Genomic DNA, 25,936 nt, shown 5'->3' on the forward strand with positions numbered 1-25,936 from the left:
GTAAGCAGAGCTGGTAAAGAACTCTGTGAGAGAATGTGGAAAATTGTTGTCACTCAGAGGAGACAGTACTAGGCTAAATGGGCCAATAGCATGTTTCAGTACAAGTCAACTTCACAACCCCACAAGCCTTTTGTTGTGCCTCTCCCATACCCAGCAGTAAATTGACAGTCAGACAGTTTCACCCCTGACAAGTTGGTTGACAAGAGTTCCATAATGGAAATGAAGCTGAGAGGGAGGAGTGTTGGTTTGACTGGCATTGGAGATTCTGGCTTCCCTTACATCCAAATGTTGGGACTGTACTCCATTTGGAACTATATAGTTTCAAGGAGACAGAAGACTCTTTTAGCTTTCGCCTCCATACACCACTCTCCCTTGCGGATCAGTCTGCGTACCCTGGTCCACAGTGTCTCACTTTCCATTGTTACTATAACTCGGATTGGTGGGAGCAAGTATGACAGTGCAAATAGTTGTGTCTCAAGTAACTGAGCCACACCATAAACTACAGGGGAAGCATTTGTGGGGAACCCTAGACGTTTTAGGGCAGCCTTTCTCAATCTTTGGTCCCCAGCTGCTGTTGGACTACAACTCCCATCATCCCAGCTAGCAGGACCAATGGTCAGGGATGATGGGAGTTGTAGCCCAACAATAGCTGGGGACCCAAGGTTGAGAAAGGCTGTTCTAGGGTTATTATCCTGGGAAAATGAAGCATGCACTGCTTACATTCCTACATTGCAGGGGGTTGAAATAGAGGACTGTTTGGGTCCCTTCCAACTCTGCAATTCTATGATTCTATGATCTAAATCTTTGATTCTGTGATTTTAGATGTTGCATGTAGATGACCAAAATGCAGAACAGGAAAATAGGATTATGAAATAATTGGCTTGGGAGACATTATTGACTCCTGCAGTAGTATATAAGTGGCCAGCTCTTGAAGCGGAATGATGTTTCATTGAGTGTGGATGTAATAAACACCATGGCTTGTGTGTGTCTATATGAAGGTGTTGGTATATGAAGCAGGGGATTACATCTGATAGATTTTTGAATGGGTGGAATTGTGCTCTCAAGTTGGCATAGCTGTGTGTGTGTTTGACAGAGAGAGAGTTCACTTCACATTAAAGATATCATATTTTGACCTTTTCCAATTACAGCCTTCCACAGCCCACTAAATCTTTGCCAAGGGATCGATTTCGAATTATTCAGACCTTTATCGACATAGTACCAAAAGGCCAGCAGATAGTTGAGGAGGTAAGCAAATTTGCATTGATTTGCAGATGGAGCCTTGGCAATAAAGTCCCCTGCTGCTCTTGCCCTTCTCTTGACTCCCTTTCTCTCCCCCCTCCATTTCTGCTGTCTGAAGTCCTTGCCCGTGGCAGATACTGATGTAGAACCAAGCACGCCATATCTCTTTAAGGCTAAGATGGTGTTATCGGGCACCACTTGTTCAGAAGTGATTGTCAAAGCTCTCTTTACAACAGCTAGTCAAGGGTGTAGAACAGAGCTTTCCAAACTGTGTGTCGCGCGAACACTCCCCAAGCTTCTGGGGCTGGAAAGGGGTTAGCTTAACCTCTAGTTTGCTAGTAAAGTTGAATTATTGTGCTGCAAAATGATGCATGTCCAAAAAGTGTGTCACCAACATGAAATGTTTGGGGAGCACACACTGGTTGCAGTGCTCCTTTAGCATTATTTGCATAATGGTTAATGTTGGAGGTTGATGATGGACTTTCTTTCTTTTAATTAGGTTGTACCTACCAGCACTGTTTTGGGGGGTTCTATACAAATGCATGGAATACAGTGGTGCCTCGCAAGACGAAATTAATTCGTTCTGCGAGTTTTTTCGTCTTGCGAATTTTTCGTCTTGCGAAGCACGGAACCGCACCTCTTCAAGCAATGCGCCCGGTTTTAAGAAAAAGGAAACAAATTTGCAAGACGTTTTCGTCTTGCGAAGCAACTCTAAAAACGAAAAACTCTTTCGTCTTGCGAGTTTTTCGTCTTACGAGGCATTCGTCTTGCGAGGTACCACTGTAGTGAAACAAATTTATTAAAACCTGGTTAAGAGAACAGCACAGTCAAAACCAAAGCTGTTTATTCTCCCCAGTTGTTCTCAACCCCCCAATGAAGAAAGGGAATGCATCTACGCTAGAAACGTTTCGATTACCTGTGAACTTGATAAGTTTGAAGGTTGTCCAGAAAGTGGCTGCAATTTTGAACTGTGCCGTTAAACTGGGGAGTGCCTTTCCAGGCGATAAGACCAATGGGGATATGCGCAAATGTAGCATGCAAGAGATTGAAGGGTACAGAATCCTCTCTCTCTTGAGTAGATTGACATTTGCCTTTGGCTTTCTCAGGTGGATTCCGCTATTTCCTTGTGTTCGGAAATGCATGACATGAAGGAAGCCATCTACGAGAATAAAAAGAAGCTGGAAGGGATTGGAGAAGATTATCGGATTCAGGTATCGGTCGGGCTGAGCCTCCTTCTTAAATTTTTAAGCATTTAATTTAATGATTGAATTAGTTTACTACTTAAAATCTTGACCTAAGCTTATGGCATTATTAAGTTTCCTAAAGTGGCGTCCGCAGCTGGGTTTGACCCATGTTATGATTATGCCTTTCTAAGGGACATTGGGATATTTAATGTACGTCTACCTCAGCTCACAACTGATGTTTCCTTGGAAGAAAGGCCACCTTTTAAAATTTAACTTAGGCTCCATCTGTGTTACACATTAAAGCCATGTCATACCACTTTAAACAGTCATGGCTCCCTCAAAAGAATCCTGGGAACTGTAGTTTGTTAAAAGTGCCAAGTGTTGTTAGGAAGCCCCTATTCGTCTCACAGCGCTACAGTTCCCAGAGTTTCCTGGGAAGAGGGATTAGTTGTTAAACCACTCTGGGGATTGTAGTTCTGTGAGGAGACTAAGGGTCTCCTAGGGACACGGGTGGCGCTGTGGTCTAAACCACTGAGCCTCTTGGGCTTGCTGATCAGAAGGTTGGCGGTTTGAATCCGCACGACAGTGGTGAGCTTCCATTGCTCTGTCTCAGCTCCTGCTGACCTATCAGTTCGAAAGCATGTCAGTGCAAGTAGATAAATAGGTACCACTGGGGCGGGAAGGTAAATGGCATTTCCGTGCACTCTGGTTTCCGTCACGGTGTCCCGTTGCATCCCGAAGTGGTTTAGTCATGCTGGGCACATGACCCAGAAAGCTGTCTGTGCACAAACGCCGGCTCCCTCGGCCTGAAAGCAAGATGAGCACCGTAACCCCATAGTCACCTTTGACTGGACTTCGGAGTCCAGGGGTCCTTTACCTTTGCTTTTTTTTAGGGGTCTCCTAACAACTTTCAGGAGCTTTGGGGTATTGGCTTAGTTGTGTTGCTGCAACTCATCCTAGCTAGGAACTTACATTGGTATACATACACATGTGACTTTGCCTCTGCAGAATATCTTAGCATCTTGCTTCCCTAGAATATTAAAAATAAATATTATTCTTAGCATTTTATGTAGTGCATTAAAAATCTTCCAAGGACTTCCAAGGGCCATAGAGTAGCATTCAGTAGCCCCATTCAGCATAACACGTTTTATAGAAATTGCACTTGCTCATTAGTTCTCCCAAGCTTCATTAGACATTTTCTCCTTTTGCATACCAGTTCATTGTCGGTGTTATGTGTTGCCTCTTACTGGACCCACTGTTGTTAATTAGTGTGTACAGTTCTCAATAGTTCCGAGACTCGGCTTCATCTGTCCTTACTGCTTCTTAGATTTTTTTGTTTCACTTTTTGAGAAAATGCTCTCTCCGTTCCTGACATACAGCTTTTTCCTAAAAGTTGACAAGAAATGTGAAAAAGGAAAGATGAGCACAGGGGACACACTGCTTCAATTTTCCTTTTGGGTGCCTCTCTCCCCTGCTCTCCCTGCACCCCCCCGCCCCCCGCGTGCCTAAAGACATAAACAGGATAGACTATAAAATTATTCAGGTGTAAATTATGGCTATAAACAAGGACGGTTTGTACTGAAAGTCAGAAAGCTTTCCAAATGTTTATTCAGGAAACCGGAAGGATATATTGTTTTTTCAAGAGAACACTTGCCGTTGAAGATAAAAGCACTTGCTATTATTTGTTTTTTATCATCACATTTGTAAAGAAGGGTCCAGGCTTTGGGTGGTGCCAGGGCTCACACCAGAAGGGATTTATCTTCTGCGCCACCTCCTGCTTGGCTGAAGGAGACTTAACTGCACTTGCAAGGAAACCGTCTTACATCCCTGGGGCAATGTGTGTGTGGTGGCAGGGCTGAACTCTCATAAAAGCTCTTTCCCTCCCATACCTGAGGGTCTTTTTCTCTTGCCAGCTGTTCAATGCCTTTGTCTCTTTTCCTTCTCTTCCTTCCTTAGCAAGGGCTGTGTCTAACAGGCATGGAAGGTGCAAGGCAGGACTGGTGAGGATGTGGGCTGGGGGGCGGGGAAGGGGCTTGGCTGGGGAAGGGGTGTGGGATGAGGAGAATCTTGAGGGCCAGGTACAAGTGTCTGGAGGGCCACATTTGGCTCCCGCCCTGAGGTTCCTCATCCCTGCCTTAATCCAGCTCTGTTAGCTGCAGTTAGTCTCCTGTGAAAAAAGTGCTATATGCAAGGCTGTGTAAGCAACTCTTGGTTTTTAATTTGTGCAAGGAAGGTGTGGCAGCTGCACCTCGGAAAAGAAGACTGAAGTAACAGTCCTTCAATTGTTAATGTTTCATCAATGTTTACTGTGCTTATATAATAATAATAATAATAATAATAATAATAATAATAATTATTATTATTATTATTAATAATAATAATAATAATTTATTATTTGTACCCCGCCCATCTGGCTGGGTTTCCCCAGCCACTCTGGGCGGCTTCCAACAAATTAATGATTTAATTTGTTGGAAGCTGCCCAGAGTGGCTGGCGACATATAAATAACTTCTTCTTCTTCTTCTTGCAGCGTTCCAAAGCCTCAACTCCTTTGATATTTGCCTTTATAGCATGGTGCATTAGTAGGCACAATACAGTTAATTAGTTAGCATATAAATGAATTTTTAGACCATTATTCAGTTAAATACAAAGTTCATTCTGTTGATGCATACTGAAAAACTGTTGCCTAGTACTTTAATCAAGGGGTTGAGAACCCCCTTTTTTTAGCCTGAGAGTCTTAATTCCCTTCTAGTCATCGTTCTGGGGGCCACACTCACACAGCCCTCTCTGTCCTCCATCCAACTGAATCACCTGACATCCTGTCACCTGACATAATGCTTCAAAGCATTATGGGAGTTCACAGATGCATTCTTGTCCATCAGAAACACGCAAAGGAGGGGCACGGTGGGGAAAGGGGATATGGTCTGGCAGGAATCCCAAGGAGCAGGCAGAGAGGCTTGGAAGGCCACATTCACCCCCCAGGCCTGAGGTTCTCCATCACTGCTCTAATCCACCCTCTGCAGACTGCTTGTGACTGGTAGGCGGGACTACCCAACAGTCAGGGATGTGGCATCCTATGGTGTCAGGTGATACCACTTTAAAGGAAGAATCAGGAGTGTGATTTAAGCACGTCCTTTGAATTCTTTGAAAAGGTGGCAGGTGCAACCTGGCTGTTGTGCCAAGCACTGACCCACTGCTTGAGGCAGCTACCTTACTGTGCCTCATGATAGGGCCCGGCTCTGAGACTCAGGTTTGAGGATCACTGGGTGACCTTGGGCCAGACACTATCTCATCACAACCTTATCTACCTCATAAGCTTGTTGCGAGGGGAAAAAGGATGGGGAAGAACCACTCCATTTTGCGAATGGAGCTCTGGAGCAGCCATTTTGCGAATGCAGCCCTGGATTTCCTGCCAGGGTGAATTTCAGTTTGGCCTTTGCAGGATGGGGCTGGCGTATGTCTTCAGCGGCTCTGAGAAATAAGCCTTTGGACCCCGCTCTACATTTCAAACACAGGGACTGTTTATTTGAAGTTCAAACACAGCAACAGCTCTTCTTAAAACAATGGAAAAATTTCCTAGGGTTATGTTCTCATTGGACAAAATGCATCATGGAGGAAGAGCAATGTGTGTCTCTGTAAATCTATGTTTATAGTGTATACCATGCCTTTCCAGCCTTTAAATCTCTTGATTCCATCTCAAAAGCCGCTAATGGCTGTCAGCTATATAGTGGCTAAATATCCCTCTCTTCACCTCCCCTCCCCCCCAATCTGGAACTGCAAAAATGGGAAAGGTTGACGGGTACCTGGCCGGCCACATTTGTCTTGATAAATCACATATAAATCCGATATCTGCACCATTCAGTCTTGTTTCACTGAGAAAAGGCAAGAAGGGACCATTTTATTTAACAGACTCATATATAAGTTTACGCTAACAAGTTTATCGCTCACTCGACAAATGAATGTTAGAGGGCAACCATAAAGTGTGCCACAGTTTTAAACTCTTGCCTCACCTTCACCCCACAGATAATTAGGGCGACTTTAATATGGAGCGTGCCCAGTTATCTCTTCTCTTTCCCCCTTTAACACATAGCTGCATATTTTCCATGCAGGAGAATGTTCAGTTTAGTCCTAAGCATGTTCCTTAATCTTTTTGATAAATGACTTGTGGCCGGATTTCTCTTAAGGGGGGATAACAAGTAAATATTAACGAAAGACAATTATGTAATGTCGCAGATTTCCAGTGGACTGCTTGCCAAATTCTTTCTCTCCCCCCGCCACACCTCCCCAAAACAGAATGTAGTCCCTTTATAAATAGAGTCAAATGTTAAAGTTCTACATTTTCCATATGGCGAGCCAGTATGGTTTAGTTTTGTAGTTGGACAGGGGAAATCAGTCAAATCCTCACTCAACCATGGAACTCCCTGGGTGATAATATCAAAGTGTTGAAAACCAGATATCGCCTAGCCCTACTCTGCGGGTGAGGGCCTCCTGGAGATACCCTCTTATTAGCATGTTCATTCTGCACCAATGGGCTTTTTTTTTTTTAAAGATAATATTTATTCAGAATTTTGAAGATTACAAAGAGAAAAAAGAAAAAAAGTAAAAAAGACAGAAAAAGTACAATCATTTTAAAAAAAGAGGGGAAAAAAACAAAAAACAAAAAAAACAGATTAAACCTTTACATAACTTTCTTCCTTTACTTATTTCCTTGACCTCCTCACACCTCCCATTTTTGTATTCTAATTCAAATTGTTATTTCAGCAAATCCTTCCAACCTTGTTTTTATCTTAATAATTTGATTTAATATATTGTAGTTTTACGTTCACTCTTTTGTCAATTCATTTTTACTTAATCCTTTATATCATTTCTACCAAAGCCATATAATTTTCTTTTTCCAACATCTTTCTAACAATCCTTAATTTTACAATATTTTTGAAGATATACTTTAAATTTTTTCCACTCTTCTTCCACCGACTCTTCTCCTTGGTCCCGGATTCTGCCAGTCATCTCAGCCTATTCTGCACCAATGGGCTTTTAGTGTGGTAGCACCTACGCTTTGGAATGCCCTCCCCATGAATATTAACACAGCTTCTGTCGTCTTGGTGCCTACCAAATACAGTCCACCTTCAACAAAACTTTTTAGCTAAGATCTGTCCCAGTCTGTGTCTGTTTTGGAATTGCTTTTAAGATGTTTTTATTGTTTTGTCACTTGGTGTTTGCTACCCAGGGCTTCTTTGGGAGGAAAGGTGGGATGCAGATTTAATAGCAGCAGCAACAACAACAACAATGGCAAGTGCCTCTTATTAATATTACTATTTGTGTGTTTGCATTGTAGGGGAACAGCACCAAAGAGTATTTCCTTCAGAGGACGTTGCAGAGCCTTGAGCGCTACTTCTACTTGATAGCTTTCAACTATTACCTTCACGAACAGGTGAGTATTCTTCCCTGAGCTCCTAAACGATGCTGTGCATTTTTCCACCCTTGCTGGGTGTACCCAGTGATGGGGTGCAGACATCTTACATATGTCAGGGAAAGTGGAACTAGATGTTGCAGTGCCAAGGAGGGTAGGAACCGGACACCCAAGCCTCTTTCTTCAGAGCCAAATAAAGGCTCTCAGAGCAGCTTACGAAAGCCAGTTCCAATATGGTCCCTTGCCCCCTAAGACTTGCCATGTAAACACAGGAGGAAAATGAAATGGGAGGGAAGAGGGGAAGCAAGCTTGAAAATGAAACAGAAATATCCTTAAAAGCTGCAAGAGGCAAAAAAACAAACAAAAAGCTTTTAAATCAGGCCAAAACTTCTCTTAAAAAAGCCCCATTTTCACTTTACAGCAAAAAGTAATGAGGCACACAGGGTCTCTGTTGGGAAGGGTGTTCCACAGCCTAGGCACCACAGCTGTGGGGTGGGGGAAGCCTGAGCAGACCCACATGGAAAGTGGGGGGTCCTTGCGAAATGCTGAATCCACATTGTTTAGTTCCACCCTTATAAACATTTCACTTGCATACAATGGAAACTGAACGTGAAGCCCAGAGAGACTGAAGTGAATGTTGAACCCAACCAGTCATCAAAAGTTTCTTTGCTGGCAAGCTCTTGGGCAGGCATAGGCAAACTCGGCCCTCCAGATGTTTTGGGACTACAACTCCCATCATCCCTAACTAACAGGACCAGTGGTCAGGGATGATGGGAGCTGTAGTCCCAAAACATCTGGAGGGCTGAGTTTGCCTGTGCCTGTTCTTGGGAGTCTGTGGTCAGATCAAATTGTAAAGGGAGATGACTTGTGTTAGATAAACTTTTATTGTGCTAGCCAAAGGCCATGGCATCAAGTTGGCTGTTGTCAGTGTCACTGTCGTTCCCACTGCTCTTTACTCAGTGGCCACTATGATGAAAACATTACGAGCCCTGTAATAAAAGAAACCTTCAGCTCAGTCAAATCAAGCAAAACACCCTTGACAATTTGCCATGTTGGTTTACAGCAAGTGTTCCCCAGACTTGGGTCTCCAGCTGTTTTTGGACTACAAATCCCACCATCACTAGTTAGCAACACCAGCGGTCAGGTTGAGAAACACTGGTTTACAGAAAAGGAAAGGGAGAAAAGGACAACTTTATATCCTGTTCTGCGACAGCAGATTTGGCCACCATGCCTTGTGTCTTCCATACCCAACAAGATGTTTACATAATTCTCTCTGCTGCTAAGATTATGGCCTCAACTAGCAGCATCTTCAGCCAATGCGTGTTATTCCATAAGGAGGAGAAAGTGTTTTTTGTGCCAACAGGATGCCATGTTTTCTAATGATTACTTGTGATGTGTGCAGTACGTTGATTTGCTTCTGACAGTGTCCCTGTCTGTCTTGTCTCCCTTTCCTGGACTGGAAGTATCCCCTTGCTTTTGCCCTAGATTTCAGCCGATGGATGTGCAGGCACTCTGAACTATACAGGCTTCAAGCCAACATGAACCTGTCGGAGCTTGTGGTCACAGGGGAGCAGATAATTAAGGGGGCACGAGTGCTGGTGAGTCAACTATTTTGAGTTATTGTTGTTGTTTTTATTATTATTATTAAATATATTTACCCTGATCAGCCTGCCTACACTGCCTGACTTTTGAACACCCTTCCTTGGAGCTGTCTTGGACAGCATCTCTGCATTTTATTACATTTCTGTAATAATAATTATGATTTATTACTACCACAACTACATTTATATCCCACTTTCCCTCTAAAGAGCTCAAGGTGCCGTACACAGTTCTCCTCCCCATTTTATTCTCACAACAACCCTGTAAGGCCGAGGCTGAGTGGGGATTTGAACCCTGGTCTCCCAGGTCATAGTCCAACACTCTAACCACTGTGCCACACTGGCTCCCGCTTGTGGATGCAATTGTTCTCCTTGTTAAAGGGTTGGACTATATCACCTTTCTCCCCCACCCCTACATGCTCAGCCTTCTTCTGAGGATGCAGTCAGGTTTTATAAAACGTAACAGCACGTTCTTCCAGGGATTCTGTTAAACTGAGTGTGCGCAGGCATGCCTGAGCACCAGCGGACATTGGGTGGCATTCGGTGCTAGCCCTACTCAGAGCAGCCCCATTGAAGTTAGTAGATGTGGCTAAGTTAGGTTCGTTAATTTCAGTGGGTCTGCTCCGGGTGAGATATAGTTGAATGCCACCCATTGGGCAGATTACCCTCCGTATCTGCGTATGCTTTGGGTGATTTCAGATCTGCATCGCATTCATGTGATTTGGGGACTATTGTTGCTCTTTCTGTAGGCCACCCTTCCCCAACCTGGTGCCCACCCCCAGATGCTGTTGGGCTGCGGTGCTTCTCATCCCTGACCACCGGCCACATTGGGTGCGGCTGACGGGCTTCATCTGGAAAGGCACCACATTAGGTTTTTAGTTTAAGTGGGATTTGGAAGGAGGTTGTTGGTGTAAGAGCTGCTGTCCTTCCCGGTATGATCTTGCCGAGGCAGGAAGTGCTTGAGGAAGTGTCTCTGGGAACCGCATGAGCAAAATGAACGTCCAGCTTTTCCTAGTTGGTTGCCGCAGCCTTTAGAGTTCTGCTTCTGCTGCAGGTGGTGGATGAAAGGTTTTCTCCAGATGTGCTCAGCACGGTCAAGGAGATGAGCGTGGCCAACTTCCGGAGAGTCCCCAAGATGCCTGTGTATGGGATGGCACAGCCAAACACCAAGGTAATTGAACAATGCTGTGTAGTTTCTGAGAAGAGAGACTGAGATAGGGCCAAAGAGCTCTCGGATTAAAAACAGGCATTATTATTATTATTATTATTATTATTATTATTATTATTATTATTTAAAAAATCAAAACAGGAATTTGATCCTTAAAAAAATAAAATAAAAAGACAGTGGAGTTTCCAGATTTCCCACACCTGTGAAACCCAGTGAAGTTGTGGAAACAAAAGGAAGCTGACTGAGAGCCCTTGAGAAACAGTCACACAACTGACCAGTTGTAGGGTTGTTGCTTTTTAAATCTTTTTAAATGCAGGCATTTAAATGCAGGCATTCTCTGATTGATTGATTGATTGATTGATTGCTTTTCAGGTTTATACATTTCACTAATTTTGCAATCATTTTAACATTTCAAAACTTGACTTCCTTCCCCCTCTTTCTGCATTACCTTAAACTTATTTTTAATATCTTGTGCATATACAAATTAACTTAATTTGCTCATTTATTCATCTTACTTTAAATGTATACTCTTATAAAACTGGAGGTCATTACAACAACCCTGCCAATGTTCTTATCTGCTTACAATTTATCTGTAAATATTCAATAAACCACTTCCATTCTTTTATAAAGAGTTTGTTATCTTGCTTTCTTATTCTTCCAGTAAGTTTCACCGTTTCTGCATATTCCATAAGTTTTTGTATCCATTCTTCCTTTGCTGGGACTTCTGCTTCTTTTTATTTTTCAGCGAGTAGCATTCTTGCAGCTGTAGTAGCATTCTTGCAGCTGTAGTAGCATGAATAAGTTTCTATACAGTTTTGGTAGTTCTGTCCCTATAATTCCCAAAAGAAAAGCTTCTGGTGTTTTTTTTTTATTTTTACAAACATTATTTTAAACATCCTTTTCAATTCATTATATATCATTTCCCAGTACAGTGGTACCTCGGGTTAAATACTTAATTCGTTCCGGAGGTCCGTACTTAACCTGAAACTGTTCTTAACCTTTAGCACCACTTTAGCTAATGGGGCCTCCTCCTGCTGCCGTGCCGCCAGAGCACGATTTCTGTTCTCATCCTGAAGCAAAGTTCTTAACCTGAAGCACTATTTCTGGGTTAGCAGAGTCTGTAACCTGAAGCGTATGTAACCCGAGGTACCACAGTAAGTGTTAACCTTACTACAAGACCACTATTACTCATTTTCTTCAGGCTATAGGGAATGTCTTGAGCTACCTGACAGATACGAAGAGGAAGTATTCCCACATCTTGTGGATCAATCTTCGCGAAGATGTGGTCCTAGAAGGGAACGAGCAAACCTACACCATCCGAGAGGTTAGCAACCTGGAGCAGCAGATTACAGTGCCTGCAACGTCACCTGAACAGCTGGAGGTGAGAGCCCAGGCGCTTTTAACTTCTCTTTTTTCCTTTGCCAGGTAAGTATTGGGAAACTTTTGAGTTGATCTGGGGCAGTTAGCATTTCACAACAGGCAGCCACTCTGCAGGAATTGGAAAAAAATGATAGTGTTTTTCTAGGGTGGCTTCTAAGGATGCTATGCAGTTAAAAAGTATCCGACAAGGAGATTCTTACTATCTGTTGACATTTGATGGCACTTTGCATCTTTCATTGTGGCTGTTGTTGTATTGGTGTGACAGGCTAACTGTTGCACCCCCCACCCCAAGCCCCGGTTTTTAAACTGTTATGATGCAGGAGTGAACAAGGGGGACACATCCATGGTGGCATGCTCATCACAAAGGACATTTTTCAGCCTGTTGTCTTTTCCAGATTTAACCTTTGCGTCTCCATATGGAGCTGATCGATCATCTTTCTTAGTAATAACAGATGCCAGCCTTGCTTGTTCTCCCTTTGCATTATTTATCAGATGAATTGAGTTTGAAAGTATTATTGGCTCACTCCATTTATTTTTTTAATTCCACCTTGGAGCCTTAAATTGATCAGCTTTCTTTTTTTTAAAATTGATTTTTATTGTTTCTCAAAGATTTAAACAAATTTATTTGCATACAATATGCCATTCTCTTGCATATTTCTTTTTGACTTCCCACCCTGGTGTTTTTGTTCATATCCTTGGTTGCTGCATTATGCTTATTATCAACTCCCCCTAACTCCATCTTATATTTTCCCCACCATCACACATATCTCTAGTCCTGCTCATGATTTAACATCACTATAATACTTCAACAATATGAAAAGGCCTCCAGTTTTCCATAAACAGTTCATCATTTGGGTCTCTTAGTTTTGCAGTCAGTTTCGCCATTTCAGCATAATCTATTACCGTATTTTTCACCCTATAGGACGCACATTTTCCCCTCCAAAAATGAAGGGGAAATGTGTGTGCGTCCTATGGGGCGAATGCAGGCTTTCGCTGAAGCCTGGAGAGTGAGAGGGGTCGGTGCGCACCGACCCCTCTCGCTCTCCAGGCTTCAGGAAGCTATCCGCAAGTTCCCACCGAGCTCCCTAGGCTTGCGGATAGCAGCCTGCATCCTGGGCTTTGGGCAGATATCTGCAAGCCTGGAGAGCCCGTGGGAGTTCCAGCCGGCCTCCCAAGGCTTGCGGATAGCAGCCTGTTCTGGGAGCTGGGGTTTCCCCCGCCCCAGCCCCGCGCCTGGGGGGAAATAATTTTTTTTCTTTATCCCCCCCCCAAACTAGGTGCGCCCTATTCTTCTTGGGTTGGAATCTCTTCCTTTTTTCCATTTCTGCACATATAGAATTCCGGTCGCGGTTGTTGCATACATAAAACAATTAGTCATCTTCTTCGGAGCCTCCATCCCAATTACCCCTAGCAACAAGACTTTGGGGTTTTTTGGGGGGAGGAGCACCAATTTAAACATCTTTTAAAATTCATTATTATTAATGGCACCGGCTTTCATAGACCTCATTCCTTTTTGTCAGATGCATGCAGTTACGAAAAGTAGGCATACAAGGATCGTGGGGAGGGGAATCGTAAGTAAGTGAGGCCAGAGGGAAACGAAAAGTGATAATTGCATAGTTAACTGTGGTAATTCCTCATGAGCCTTTTTGTTTGTTGGTTTGGCCTCATTGCTTCCCTCCTTCAGAAACTCGAATCCGTTGTGAAGAATGACCTGCTGAAATCCCAGAAATGGCTTGAGGTCTATCTGGAACAGGAGAAGCAGATGAAAATGTTAAAGACATGCCTGACCATGCAGGAAGTCTTCAACCAGCACAAAAGCACCTGCCAGGGGTTGGTGTATAAGCGGGTTCCAATCCCAGACTTCTGTGCTCCTAAGGAAAAGGTAAGCACCACACAGGGACCCCATATCTCCCCCCCCCCACCTTCTTCCACATGGAGAATTTTAAGATGGCTGATACTTAAGCAACCCTTCTCTCTGCTTGCTGGTCTACTGAATACAGTGGTACCTCGGGTTAAGTACTTAATTCGTTCCGGAGGTCCATTCTTAACCTGAAACTATTTTAACCTGAGGTACCACTTTAGCTAAGGGGCCTCTCGCTGCTGCCGCGCCGCCGGAGCACAATTTCTGTTCTCATGCTGAAGCAAAGTTCTTAACCCGAGGTATTATTTCTGGGATAGTGGAGTCTGTAACCTGAAGCATATGTAACCTGAAGCGTGTGTCACCTGAGGTACCACTGTAGTCCAGCCTTTTGTGGGTACCTTTCTTTTTGGGGTGGGTGGGTGGGGCAGGGAAGTGAAGCCTCTTGTGGAAAAAAATTCACAGCTGCACATAATGTTTTGTCGTAAAACCATTTGTTCAGCTAGACAAAAACCAGGAGCCATTATTTTTCCCCACCCCGCTTCGCCCCATCCACTTGATTTTACAATATGGATGCCCCCAGGGATTTTGTCTAGTCTTCATGTTTTTAAGTAAACAGACCTGACTTGTGCTTCATGAAAGTTGTCCTGTGGTTTTTTGCACTTCTCCAAATTATGTGACACAGTTCACATGACTCAACTAAAGTCTCGGGCTGCTCAGCCCCTAGATGGGGGCGAGCCCGTCCCCCACAATAAACCCTGTGTACGCTTCCTTAAAAGAGGCATTGGAATATTCATTTAAAAAGGTAAAGGGACCCCTGACCATTAGGTCCAGTCGTGGCGGACTCTGGGGTTGCTGCGCTCATCTCGCTTTATTGGCCGAGGGAGCCAGCGTACAGCTTCCGGGTCATGTGGCCAGCAGGACTAAGCCGCTTCTGGCGAACCAGAACAGCGCATGGAAACGCCATTTACCTTCCTGCCAGAGTGGTACCTATTTATTTACTTGCACTTTGATGTGCTTTCGAACTGTTAGTTAGGTGCTATTTAGAATCCCTTTGCAGCAACTTAGTGTGATTAAAATCTGGTCTGTTTGTAGTGGATTTGCCTCATCAGGGCATTGCTGCCACCTAAAGGCCTTATGAGGGACAGAACATGCATTTGGCACATGCCGTGAGTACAGTACTGAGCACGTGTGAAAATCACACACACACACACACACACACCTGAGAAAGACTAGGCTGCTCACAAATGCCCTTTGTGTGCCACCTTTAGGACTTTGACCAGCTGCTGGAAGCCATGAAGGGTGCTCTGGCTGAAGACTCCCGCACAGCCTTTGTGTTCAATTGCCACAGTGGCAGAGGAAGAACCACCACAGCCATGGTCATTGCTGTCCTCACCCTCTGGCATTTCAACGTATGTACTAATTTGGAGACCAGAGTCCCACTTTGTGAGGGATCTGGGATTCTGCAGGGAGGGGTACCTGATATTATGGGCAACATCCTTCCTGAAATGTGTGCAGTGCCCAGGGTTTAAATCTTCTTGGCTTCTGCAGAACAATTTTAAGGACTAGTCTTAAGTTTCAACTTTTTTAACATATACAGTCAAGACACAATAATATATTTTCTCTTATTTTTGTTGACTTCCTACCCCGTTTTTCATGCAGTTGTTGTTTCTCCCCTTCCGCTGCACCCTATTTTCTATCTATTAAATCAAAACCACAATATTATAATCTAATTACACCTGTTGCTCACAGCTCAAATCCTGCTCGCGAGTTCATCGTACTATAATATTTCTTTAAGTAGTCTGAAAAAGGCATCCATTGTTCCTTAAAACACTCATCATTAGATTCTCTTAATTTTACTGTTAATTTCCCCCAGTTTTTCATAGTCCATTATCTATCTTATCCATTCTTCTTTCCTGGGAACTTCTTGCTTCCACTTCTGCACATAAAGAATCCTAGCTGCTGTTGTTACATACATAAACCACTTTAATATTTTTTTAAGGAATTTTCTTAATCTATGCAAGATACATAAATAGAAATAATGGATAAAGGATACATTTTAAAAAGAATGATATCTTTTCTAAAACATAGAAAGTGAAAAGTACCAGAATTCTACAATATTCACAGTTCCTTGTGTCTTACATGGCATATTACTAACTTCATAAGCAGCCATATATTGCAGTTAGTAATTCTGTGATACTGTTGTTTATCTCCTGTGTTGCTCAATAATCAAATCTAAGACTCCTCTTCTTGGTGCTTCAGGGAATCCCTGAGATGGTTGAAGATGAAATTGTGAGCGTGCCTGATGCCAAGTACACCAAAGGAGAGTTTGAGGTGCGTATCTTCCACTTTTAAAATTAGGCGACAGAATATTCTTAAGGTAATGTTTCTGAAAGGGCAGCCTTAACCACCACAAATAAATAAATCAGCATTATCACCACAAACACATCTGAGTGCACAGGTGATCTTACATCTTGCTTGGTTGCTGCTGACATCAGTTTCTGCCACATCTCTCCCACTGCCTCTGCAGTAATTGAATTCCGGGGACCCCCCCATATTTTCAAGAAGGGGGCCACCCCCCAAAAATGTGGTTAACCTCAAAAGGACACACCAGGACAAAGATGTTTAGCCCTGCCATATCCTTTTGAGTATTGCCAGGAACCTGGCAAGGCAAAGCATCTTCAACCCATGTGTCCCTTTGATGATCGCCAGAGCACCTTCCCGGAAGGCGCACAGGCAATCTTTGCCAGGGATGTGCAGGGCGAAGCATCTTCTCCTGCGCATCCTTTTCAAAAAAGTAAGGTGGCTGGCAGTGGATGGGCCTGGCTGGATTGGATGGGGGGCGTCACACATATGACATTATTCATGCGCGTGCGCCCCCCCAATGTTGAACGCAACTCAGCACCGCTGCCTTAGTTTGCAGCTCAGAAAAGAAAGGGGCAAAAACAAAATATTGAGGAACAGAATCTTTTGTCAGTGCTGATGTGAATCTGGCATGATCCACATCTTCCATGCTGTTGGGTGGGTTTGTACCGCCATACCCAGCAGGTCAGTAAGACATTTTTGCAGGCGGGTAACTTTTGTGGGCTTATTTGCAAGGCTGCTTTAAAGGGATCTAAAGGGTCAGAACTAAGTGTGATGTGTTGATTCCTGTGAACATTATTGAGACTGGCATTTGTACTTGTGTCCCTTTTGTGTCCCTTATGTGATGTTTTTGCAAAACTAGTAGGTGACGGAATGCCAGAAACGGGGGGCAAACTATTTCCCTCTTTACTTCCCACAGAAGAAAATTTCAGTGGCTTAACATTTGCTCTTTGTGAAAGAGAACGTTCCAGGTGGGAAGATTTCATGTTAAGCTGGGCCCTTGCTTTTGTCTGCCAGGTGGTCATGAAGGTGGTTCAGATGTTGCCGGAGGGACACCGAATGAAGAAGGAAGTAGATATGGCACTGGATACTGTGAGTGAGACGATGACACCCATGCACTATCACTTGAGGGAAATCATCATATGCACCTACAGACAGGTAAGCCTAGCAAACACGCACCATGGATGTTGCTTTGAATTTCCGCACACCTTTGGTGGCTCCCTCTGTTCTTTGCCGTTTCACTCTGCTGTTAAGACAGACATAGATCTGTTTATACTTGGCAATTAGTTTCAATGGGCAGGGCTGGACGTGCAAATGAGATGGCGGGAGGAGTACAACAGGGAGAGGACAGGGACATCAAGAAGCAAAGGGTGTTTGCGGTCTGTTCAGATTAGATAGAGATCAACTGCTGATCTCAGGAGCTGAGTGCGCAAGTCAATGGGGAACGGGCTGCAGTTTTGCTTGGTAATGGTTTGCCTGCAGTTTCAGAGAGCTCGTCTTTGACTGATCCACATGTTGTTATAGCTGGGGCAGGGAGGGTCTGGCCCCCTGCTGCAGAACCTTCTGCCGAGCTTGTATTCAGGACTGTAAGAAATTCTGTGGCCTTTATCAGTTATAAGCATTAAGCAAGCTTACATAATTTCTCATATTTAGCTTAGTATATTCTCCAGGTGATACTTTGCTTTGTCTCTCTTGGCTTTTGTAGTCATGGGAAAGAGGGCAAGGAGTTCTCTTATCTACCCAGAAGCTATCCTTCCTTGTAAGATACATGCCCTGATTTGCATTGTCTATTAAAAGGACATCAAAGCCTGCCAGTTTCTACCAGAGCTGCTGGTTGGTTACAGCAATCCTGTGCACCAGCATAGTGCTCACCATCATACTGCTATCAAACACCCACCCACCCGCAAACATATGCACGTCCTCTGCAACAATATATCTGGAAAGGCACTTTTTGCGTACAAGTTTTTGTGAGGCTTTCTTTGCATGATATTTCATGGATTGCAAAGGAGCTTTTTAAAAAACAAAACAGAAACATGCTATCACATACGTAACTGAATCGTGATTCTGTGCTAATATATAGAGAACACTGATTCCAGCATCACTGCCTCCCTGGAGTCATTGAAGCCTGAGGCACTCTGACACCAGTTAAAGAATGCTGAACAATGTGGGTCACTGTTTGCAAACATGACACCAGTCCCATGACAGCCTAACCTGCGTGGAAGCTGTTTGCAGTTGTTGATATACTGAGCAACGGTAGTATATATTAGCCGAATAACTAGCCTTCAGGTCACAGAGTTCATTATTTACCCAAAGCCAACAGAGGGCAGCCTAGTGCCTTTGGATCCATGGTTATTCTGCCTCCTGTAGTGAAATAAACGTACATGCATATAGGAATCGGATCCAAGATCTAGCTTAGGAAGCCAATGTTCGGAGCATTCAATGCCCAGACCCAACACACAGCTTCAAGCTGTTTGCATATAGGGTGGTTTCTGCTAGTCATTAAAAGAGACCTTGTGCAGTATTGCAGACACAGAACTGAGCCTGTGTGTCTTTTTTTCCTTTTTCACTGGCTTGTCTTTTCCCCCATTACTCTGTCTGGAAAAACCTGTTTGACTTCCCTGCTATCAAAAGCCCAGCAGTTCAAGATGAATGAAATTTGGCTTTCCTGCCTCAGCCGCAAAGCTCTAGGGGAACTGTGGTTCTTGACAGATGTGGGCTAGTTTAGAGATCACATTGACCTCCGCTAGTGTGCCTAAGGTTTATGAGAAGCAAGAGCCTATAGCTGGCAGGGGGGGTGAAAAGGGCCTTAAATGTGGAGGTGGGTGATTTTGGTCCTGTTGAAGACCTTGTTGCTTTGATACTTACCCTCTATCTTTCCTTCAGTTAATAAAAATGAAATCCAGCATCCTAACTAATATTTATCCCTGAATACAGCTCTTCTCCCTTTTACAGCTGTGGGCCTTTGTCATCATGTGAAGCTTTTGGGTGTTCTTAGTGAGTGGAAAATCCCACTAGATGGCAGGTTTCAACAGCCAAGCACTCTCAAAGGCTACGAACACAGCATTATTGCATGACGTAGTGAAAACAACAAAACCTTAATTTTAAAACCACATTATCAGGGTGTGTTTTAAAATCTCACTGTCAATCTTGTGTGTGTGTGTGTGCTTTTCTTTAAAAAGCAAACAAACTGTTTTAATATCTCCATATTCTGCTGGATTGTGAACATTTTTTAAAAACCAACAACAACACATTTGTTCATAGAGAGCTGGTGGAGGATTTCCCCATTTGGTAGCACAGTCTATGCAAGACTTACTAAAACTAGCAATGAATCTGATCCTTGCATGTGCTAGGCTGTGTGCAGGCATTTCCTCACCTAGCAAATGGCTTGTACTTTGATTTCTAATCAACTATTGGAAAGGACGGAAAAGGTGGCTGAAATAGACTTCTCGTTGCCTAATCCTGAGCAAATATTTAGTATTGTCAGAGCTGGCAACAGCAGCCAATAGTCTACTAGTGTGTGGGTAGCACACATCCCCTAAATTAGGATATGTATTGTGCAGTCCTGGGTATGCAGAGGACCCTGTATGCAGAGGATTTCCCCTGAGCTATGGTCTCTTCTTTCTGACTTGTGCAGAGTCCAGTTTGGAGAACAATATGTGTAATCGTGTCTCAACTCCCAAATTGCGCTTGTGAAATTGGGGTTAATTTAATTCATGCATGACTAATATTTTATCAATGGTCTCTGTGGCCGAAAGCACTAAAAGTCTGTAACGCATAATTAACATGTCAAATAGGTGGAAATGCCACAAAGATGCAACAATGGCTTTAAATTTTTTTATTTTATTTTTTGCTAGGAAAAAACAACAACACCATGTCTGTTAACCATTCCTGGCAATAATGCCATTACAGTGTGACACTCTGAATAATAATAATAATAGACTTCCGGAGGCGGCGCGACCGGTAATGGCTGCCTTCTCCGAGTAAGGAGAAGGGAGCTCCGCTGTAAACGGGTCGTCCGCTACGGCGAAGCGGAGACCCACTCAGGAAAACCACAGGTGGCAGAAGCCTGTGGTCTCGGGACCCGGCGGGCGCCAGAAGCAGCCCCCAAAACGTTGAAGGGACCCCGTAAGGGGCTCCGGATCGCGGAGGGGGTAGCGGCGCTGTGGGTCGTTGCGCAAACAGCGAAGTGAAGCCGCATTGCTGTTGCCGGTCAGCGCTGTCCTTTCTTCCTGCAACTTTTCTGAACTTTGGAAACTACAACCCGTGAGTAAATTTGGACATTGAAAACTTTCTGAAACTTTTGTCAACTTTCTGAAACTTTTTGAGAACTTTATGAAACTTTTAAAACTTTTTTAAAAAAGTTGAAATCTGGCTGAAAACGGAGTGAGGATAAGCAGGAAGCCCATCTCCCGCTATACTGAACTTTAAGCAAAGAGCAGGAGGAGTGGAGACAAAAAGTTATGCGTTAACTAAATGCTGGCACCCTGTTAAAGCAGTTTTCTGAGTGAAAGACTTTGAGCTATTGACTTTTGCTGGTTATATTCGGGGTGCACTGATATTCTTCTTCTGTGGCACCAGTGGATTATAAAATAAATAAGAATCTCTGATGCTGGAGCTGCCTGGATGAGCACCAGTTTGCAACTTTGGATACATTGAATTCAGATTTTGAAACATTCTGAGTTGGAACTGGATACTTTGAAACTGTTGCAGTCAAGGCACTGTAAGAAACACTGTTTTGCTTTAAGTTTTACTCTGCTAAAAATAATACATGTGGAGGCGATAGACATGGATTTAAATTTATAAGTTTAACTTGGATTTGATCTTTTCCCTGAAGACGTATTAAGCTCCCTCTAGAGGATTTTGGACTTACAGCAGTGACTTTGTTTTACTTTCCCTTTCCCGGCCTCTGATTGACTATTGTATCTGGGACTCTGCTTTCTCATGGGAACAACTTGGATTGACCTTGGATTACAGATAACTTTGGAATGAGTGGCGCAAGGAGAAGAGGAAGGACTAAACAAACAACTCTAACTTTATCTGCAGCCTCACAGCGTAGATCTTCTGTGCCGGCCTTGCCTTCCACTTTGCCTCCAGACATAGAGGCGGCCTCCCTAATACAGGCAGGGGAGGGTGAGACAGAGGAGCTGCACCTGGGAGATATGGCTTCAGGGACAAGTAGCTCTGTCTTGGAGAAAATTTTGGAGAAACTGGAGGCTCTGGACAAGAAGGCTGATTTGCATACAGCTAAAATTGAGCAGAACACAGAAAGCTTGAATAAGCTGACTGGACAAGTTGCACAGAATGCCCAGTCTATTGGAGAATTAAAGGAGGCTGTAGGTGAAAATCGTAAACTGGCTGAAGATACTAGTCAAAGATTGGAAGAACTTGAGAAAGAAGTAAGACCACTCAGCAAACAAGTTGGAGAACATCAGATTTACTTTTTGATGACAGAACTGCGAAACAGGGAGACCAACTTGAGGATACGGTCAATACCAGAGGTGGAAGAAGATAATCTTATTGAATTTCTAACTAAGGAATTTGCCAAGTTTTGGAAGTTAGAGGAAAAAGACTTTAAAATTGTATCTGCTTTCAGGCTTGGCAGAGTCAGAAGGACAGAGAAGCCCAGAGATTGTTTGATAACACTGAGATCAAAGGAGGAAAGGGACAAGATTTTGGGCCTGCACTACGAAAAGTCACTATAACTACACGGAATTGGCAAGACTGTTGAGAAGCAACGCAATTATCTTCAGGTGGGAGTTTCCACAAGGATTATCCTTTACCTACAGAGGGAGAAAGATCAAAATCAAAACAGTGGAAGATAGAGACAAGTTTTTGGGAGCACACGGAGAAGACCTCCACAAAGGACTTGGATTGCCAACGCCAGAACTTCCAGGGGAGCCCGCCCCCTCGGATCCTCAAGGACCGGAGAACAAGGTACCACCCCAGAAAGAATAACCAGATCTATCCAGGATGTCTCTGCAGCTTTTGAGTTGGAACATAAATGGCTGTAACAGTCCCGAAAAAAGGTCTAAAATTTTTCATATTCTAAAAAAGGAACAATTGGACATTATATGCTTACAAGAAACACATGTGATTAGGCTCCATAGAAAGGTGTTAATAAATAAAAGGCTTGGTCAAGAATTTATATCATCGGATACAGTTAAAAAGAGAGGTGTAGTGATCTATGCAAAAGAGAGCCTTTCACCAAAATTTCTCTTTAAAGATGAAAGTGGAAGAATCCTCGCAATAGAAGTACAGTATCAAGGAGAAAAAATTTTGATATTAGGAATTTATGCTCCAAATGAAGGAAAATCGGATTTTTATAAGAAGTTGCACGAGATCATGCTGGATTATCTGGATTACAACAACGTCATCATGATGGGGGACATGAACGGGGTCGTATCAACAAATATGGATAAGTCACAGAACCAGAACATTACTAAAGAGGGAAGACTACCTAAGACCTTTTTTGAAATGACTGACAATATGGACTGGGTTGACATCTGGAGAGTTAGAAACCCCCTGGGAAGAGAAGGAACATTCTTTTCTGAAGCTCAACTGACTTGGACACGAATCGACCAAATATGGATAACTAGAAGTCTGGCACCTAAGGTGAGGAAGGTGGAAATCTGCCCCAAAACATGCTCCGACCATAACGCCTTGAGAATGGATATGACATTGATCCCAATCGGCTCCTTTAGATGGAAGATGAATGATGGCCTGTTTAGAGATCAAAGAATTGTAAAGAAGGCCCAAAAAACCTTAAAGGACTATTTTGAGATTAATTTGAACACTACGGTGGAAAAAAGAACTATCTGGGATGCAAGTAAAGCTGTGATGAGAGGGTTCTTGATTCAACAGAATTCCTTAAAGAAAAGACTGCAAAATGAAAAGAAAGATAAAATTCTGGAAAGTATCAAAGAGTTGGAGAAGAAGTTAAGATCTAACCCGAAGTCCCAACCGATTCTGAGAGAAATTAAACTTTATCAGGCGCAATATTCCAAGCTGATAAATCAGGAAATAGAATGGAAGATTAAAATAATGAAACAAAAAACTTTTGAATCGGCAAATAAATGTGGGAAACTGCTAGCTTGGCAGTTGAAAAGGAGACAAAGATTAAACACAGTAACAAACTTAGAGGTTGAAGGAAGGAACATTCAGAACCCGGGAGAGATTAGAAAGTGCTTCCAGAGGTATTTTAAAAAGTTATATACTCAAGGGCCACAAGATGAAATAGAGATTACACAATTTTTGGAGAGAAATGGATTAGCAAAGCTGTCAGAAGAAAATAGAACAATTTTAAATGGCAAAATAACACGACAAGAGATTGAACAGGCCATCCTGAGTCTGAAACAGGGCAAATCACCAGGGCCAGATGGACTGACCTCTAACTACTACAAGACATTGAAGGATTATTTGATACAACCCTTGTTGGAGGTCAGTAATGAAATAATGGAGGGGAAGAAGGCGCCTGAATCGTGGAAAGAAGCATTTATCACATTGATTCCAAAGTCAGAAACTGAAAAGACACAACTCAAGAATTACCGTCCCATCTCCCTTTTAAATGTGGATTACAAAATATTTGCAGATGTTTTGGCACGAAGATTTAAGAAAGTTTTAAGTGAGATAATCCATAAAGACCAGGCAGGCTTTCTCCCGGGCAGACATATGTTTACTAACACAAGGAACATCATAGACATATTGGAACTTTTACAAACAAACATAAACACTAAAGCAGTTTTAATTTTTATAGACGCGGAGAAAGCCTTTGACAACATTTCTTGGAAATTTATGAAGGGGAATTTAAAAGAAATGGGAGTGGGACGGGGGTTTGAGAACGGGATTGAGGCAATATACTCAGAACAAAAGGCTAAACTGATAGTTAACAATGTGGTTACAGAAGAGTTTAAAATTGAAAAAGGTACACGACAAGGCTGCCCGATTTCCCCATTACTGTTTATTTCGGTTCTGGAAGTGCTCCTGAATATGATTAGGGGGGACCGGTTGGTGGAAGGGATTCAGGTCGGAGCGAAACAATATAAACTTAAAGCTTTTGCAGATGACCTAGTTCTGACATTACAGGAGCCGGAGTCTAGTTTGAAAAGAGTACTACAACTGATTCAAAACTTTGGTCGAGTGGCAGGATTTAAGTTAAATAAGCAAAAAACTAAAGTTTTGGGGAAAAACGTGACAGATATTGAGTTGGAACAGCTTCAGAAAGAGACAGAACTAAATGTGGTTAAAAAAGTTAAATACCTAGGGGTAAATATAACAGCAAAAAATCTGAGTTTATTTAAAGATAATTATGAAAAATGTTGGTCAGAGATTAAGAGAGACTTGGATAGTTGGTCAAGACTAAAACTTTCTTTGTTAGGCCGAATAGCTGCCATCAAGATGAATGTATTGCCAAAAATGTTATTTTTGTTTCAGACACTGCAGATTGTAGACAAGACAGAGTGCTTCCGGAAGTGGCAGAAAGATATTTCTAAATTTGTCTGGCAGGGCAAAAAGCCCAGAATCAAATTTAAAATATTAACAGATGCGAAAGAAAGAGGGGGCTTTGCCCTGCCAGATTTAAAGTTGTATTATGAAGCTGCAGCTTTCTGCTGGTTAAAAGATTGGTTACTTCTTGAAGATACGGATGTTTTGGATTTGGAAGGTTTTAATAATGCGTTTGGATGGCATGCATATTTATGGTATGATAAAGCTAAGATAAATAAGGCCTTCAAGAACCATATTGTCAGAAAATCAGTCTTTAATGTCTGGACAAAATATAAAGACTTACTGGAGAATAAAACTCCGAGGTGGCTGTCACCCCTGGAGGCTAAGGCTCGGAAAAGAGCCAATATGGAGGCCAACTGGCCAAAATATTGGGAGATAATAGAAAAGGATGGTGACAACTGGAAATTGCAGAGTTTAGAAAAGATGAGAGACAAAGTGCGAGACTGGTTACACTATGCTCAGATTAAAGAAGTGTTTAAAAATGACAAAAAGCTAGGATTCCAAGTGGAAAAGTCAAAGTTAGAAACTGAACTGTTAGAACCTAAGACTAAGGTACTTTCAAGAATGTATAACTTGCTGCTGAAATGGAACACACATGACGAAATGGTAAAATCAACAATGATAAAATGGGCGCAGGATATTGGGTATAATATTATGTTTGAAGATTGGGAAAGGTTGTGGACCTCTGGGCTGAACTTCACTGCATGTAATGCGTTGAAGGAAAATGTGATGAAAATGATGTATAGATGGTACATGACCCCTGTTAAACTGGCTAAAATATACCATTCGTCTGATAGCAAATGTTGGAAATGTAAGGAAAATGAAGGAACATTTTTTCACCTCTGGTGGACCTGCCCTAGAGTGAAGGCCTTTTGGGAGAAGATATATAATGAATTAAAAAAGGTGTTTAAATACACCTTCACTAAGAAATCAGAGGCCTTTCTCCTGGGTATTGTCGGCCAGAGTGTGTTAAAAGAGGACAGAACATTCTTTTTGTACGCAACAACAGCAGCAAGAATATTAATTGCCAAGAATTGGAAAACTCAGGAGCTACCCACTGTGGAAGAATGGCAGATGCAACTGATGGACTATATGCAATTAGCCGAGATGACCGGCAGAATTCGAGACCAGGGAGAAGAAAGGATGGAAGAAGACTGGAGGAAATTTAAGATTTATTTACAAAAATATTGTAATTTGGCTGAGTGCTGAATTGGATGCCAGTGCAGACAATTGTC

At 42.8% G+C, this 25,936-nt stretch overlaps 1 protein-coding gene across 4 annotated transcripts in view; it reads left to right on the forward strand.

Annotated features, from left to right (window-relative positions):
* Nucleotides 1-25,936, forward strand: part of PALD1 (phosphatase domain containing paladin 1) — a 113,714-nt gene that overhangs the window by 54,833 nt on the left and 32,945 nt on the right. For all 4 annotated transcript variants that reach the window (XM_083614079.1, XM_083614078.1, XM_083614077.1 and 1 more), the window contains exons 9-18: nt 1,149-1,245; nt 2,346-2,450; nt 7,757-7,852; nt 9,295-9,429; nt 10,484-10,600; nt 11,799-11,978; nt 13,662-13,859; nt 15,107-15,247; nt 16,098-16,169; nt 17,217-17,357. In XM_083614079.1, the coding sequence (XP_083470205.1) occupies nt 1,149-1,245; nt 2,346-2,450; nt 7,757-7,852; nt 9,295-9,429; nt 10,484-10,600; nt 11,799-11,978; nt 13,662-13,859; nt 15,107-15,247; nt 16,098-16,169; nt 17,217-17,357 (1,282 nt within the window). The remainder of the gene's footprint in view (nt 1-1,148; nt 1,246-2,345; nt 2,451-7,756; nt 7,853-9,294; nt 9,430-10,483; nt 10,601-11,798; nt 11,979-13,661; nt 13,860-15,106; nt 15,248-16,097; nt 16,170-17,216; nt 17,358-25,936) is intronic.

This window comes from Podarcis filfolensis (assembly GCF_964270895.1).
Source record: "Podarcis filfolensis genome assembly, chromosome: 5".
In the NCBI taxonomy this organism is placed as follows: domain Eukaryota; kingdom Metazoa; phylum Chordata; class Lepidosauria; order Squamata; family Lacertidae; genus Podarcis; species Podarcis filfolensis.